This window comes from Gavialis gangeticus, unplaced genomic scaffold (genome assembly GCF_001723915.1).
Source record: "Gavialis gangeticus isolate Ggan-Ray unplaced genomic scaffold, GavGan_comp1, whole genome shotgun sequence".
In the NCBI taxonomy this organism is placed as follows: Eukaryota; Metazoa; Chordata; order Crocodylia; family Gavialidae; genus Gavialis; species Gavialis gangeticus.
This window is the reverse complement of record NW_017728995.1, coordinates 7,046,334-7,047,629: the sequence shown is the minus strand read 5'-3', so window position 1 is coordinate 7,047,629 and position 1,296 is coordinate 7,046,334. Positions and strand designations below refer to the sequence as shown.

Sequence of the window (1,296 nt, the reverse complement as noted above, 5' to 3'; positions counted from 1 at the left end):
TTTGTCTCTAAACAGATTTTATTCTGTGAAAAGTGTTCAAGCTCAAGGTGTAAATGGTAGCAAAAACAACAAGAGTCAGATGTTTTGTGAATCCTCTTCATCCACAAGTAATGGTTTCACTTCCATTGCCACTAAACTGAATCTTCTCTTGTTCTGTTTGCGATATATGACAAATTGTGCTGTTATCTGTATGCTTTTGGGTAAGGAAATTATTAAAAACATAATACTGAGATAGCATTTGCAGCTCTTGCTTTCTACTAAGAACATAAAGACTGCTGTCCAGGAGAAAACCAGTTATCCACTTAGTAGAGACTACTGTCTGGGACAGAGCAGTAGACCGAGTCCTCCAAACGAAAAAGTTCAAAAAAAAAAATCTCTCTTGAGCAGGGGTGCCAAACTTACCTGCTCTCCTTGGGCTGAATCTGGACCTCAAGACTCCTCATGGGCCAGAAGTGGACCAACTTTCAGTCACGCAGCTATTCCCCTACTCCTTCCCACTTCTAACATGCATTCCCAATCTACCACCTAAGCCTTTCAGATATCCTTTATGTTGATGACATTAATGCACGTGAAAGCACACTGGGAAAGATCCTGGCCCTCACTCTGGCCCCTTTTTAGTGGCCTGCATAGTATCTAGCTGGGAGGTTATAGAGGCCCTTCTAATTTGCCCACTTTAGGACTGACATGTTCCATGATGGCACCCGTAGCCTGCAAGTCCAGGTCCACATTGATTCTGGGGGTGGGATTCTAGGATTGTAGTGCTTTGCACTATGGTTATTCTAGGCTATGAGGCAGCCCATAAGCAGCTGGAGGGAGCCTACTATAAATGAGCGCAGTCCCTGGAAATTTGCTCCACAAGTAAGTTAGAGCCTATCTGAGTCTAACAAGAAACAAGAATCTTCAACATTCTGTTATCCTTCAAAAAGCTTTCAGAACTCTCGTTATTTGAAGTTCTGACTCATTGTTTAGTACTAGTCTCACTGCTTAGTACTAGCCTTCAGAGCAGAAAATTGTGTAATATGCATATTTGTCTTATTTCTGTTTTAACATGGATAAATTACAAATGCCACTTATATATTAAGATTAAAAAATTAGAACTACACACTTTTTTCTTTTTCTTCGTGGTTGCATGCCTTGGTCAGAACCACAGCCTTTTACATTTTTTTTTAAAAAGCCAGAACTAAGGGGCAGAGGATGAGTTTCTTAAGCATTTCTACTAGAAACTTGAGGAGTTTCAAACATCTTAAAGATATGCACCAAACTCAGTAAGGAACATACTGGTATAAAAAAAAAAAA

The 1,296-nt window shown here is 39.9% G+C and overlaps 1 protein-coding gene across 1 annotated transcript in view; it reads right to left on the bottom strand.

Annotated features, from left to right (window-relative positions):
* Positions 1-1,296, bottom strand: part of PQLC2L (PQ loop repeat containing 2 like) — a 42,265-nt gene continuing 40,969 nt past the window's right edge. Inside the window, exon 9 of the mRNA XM_019503203.1 lies at positions 1-186. Coding sequence (XP_019358748.1) covers positions 76-186 — 111 coding nt within the window. The 3' untranslated portion in view covers positions 1-75. The remainder of the gene's footprint in view (positions 187-1,296) is intronic.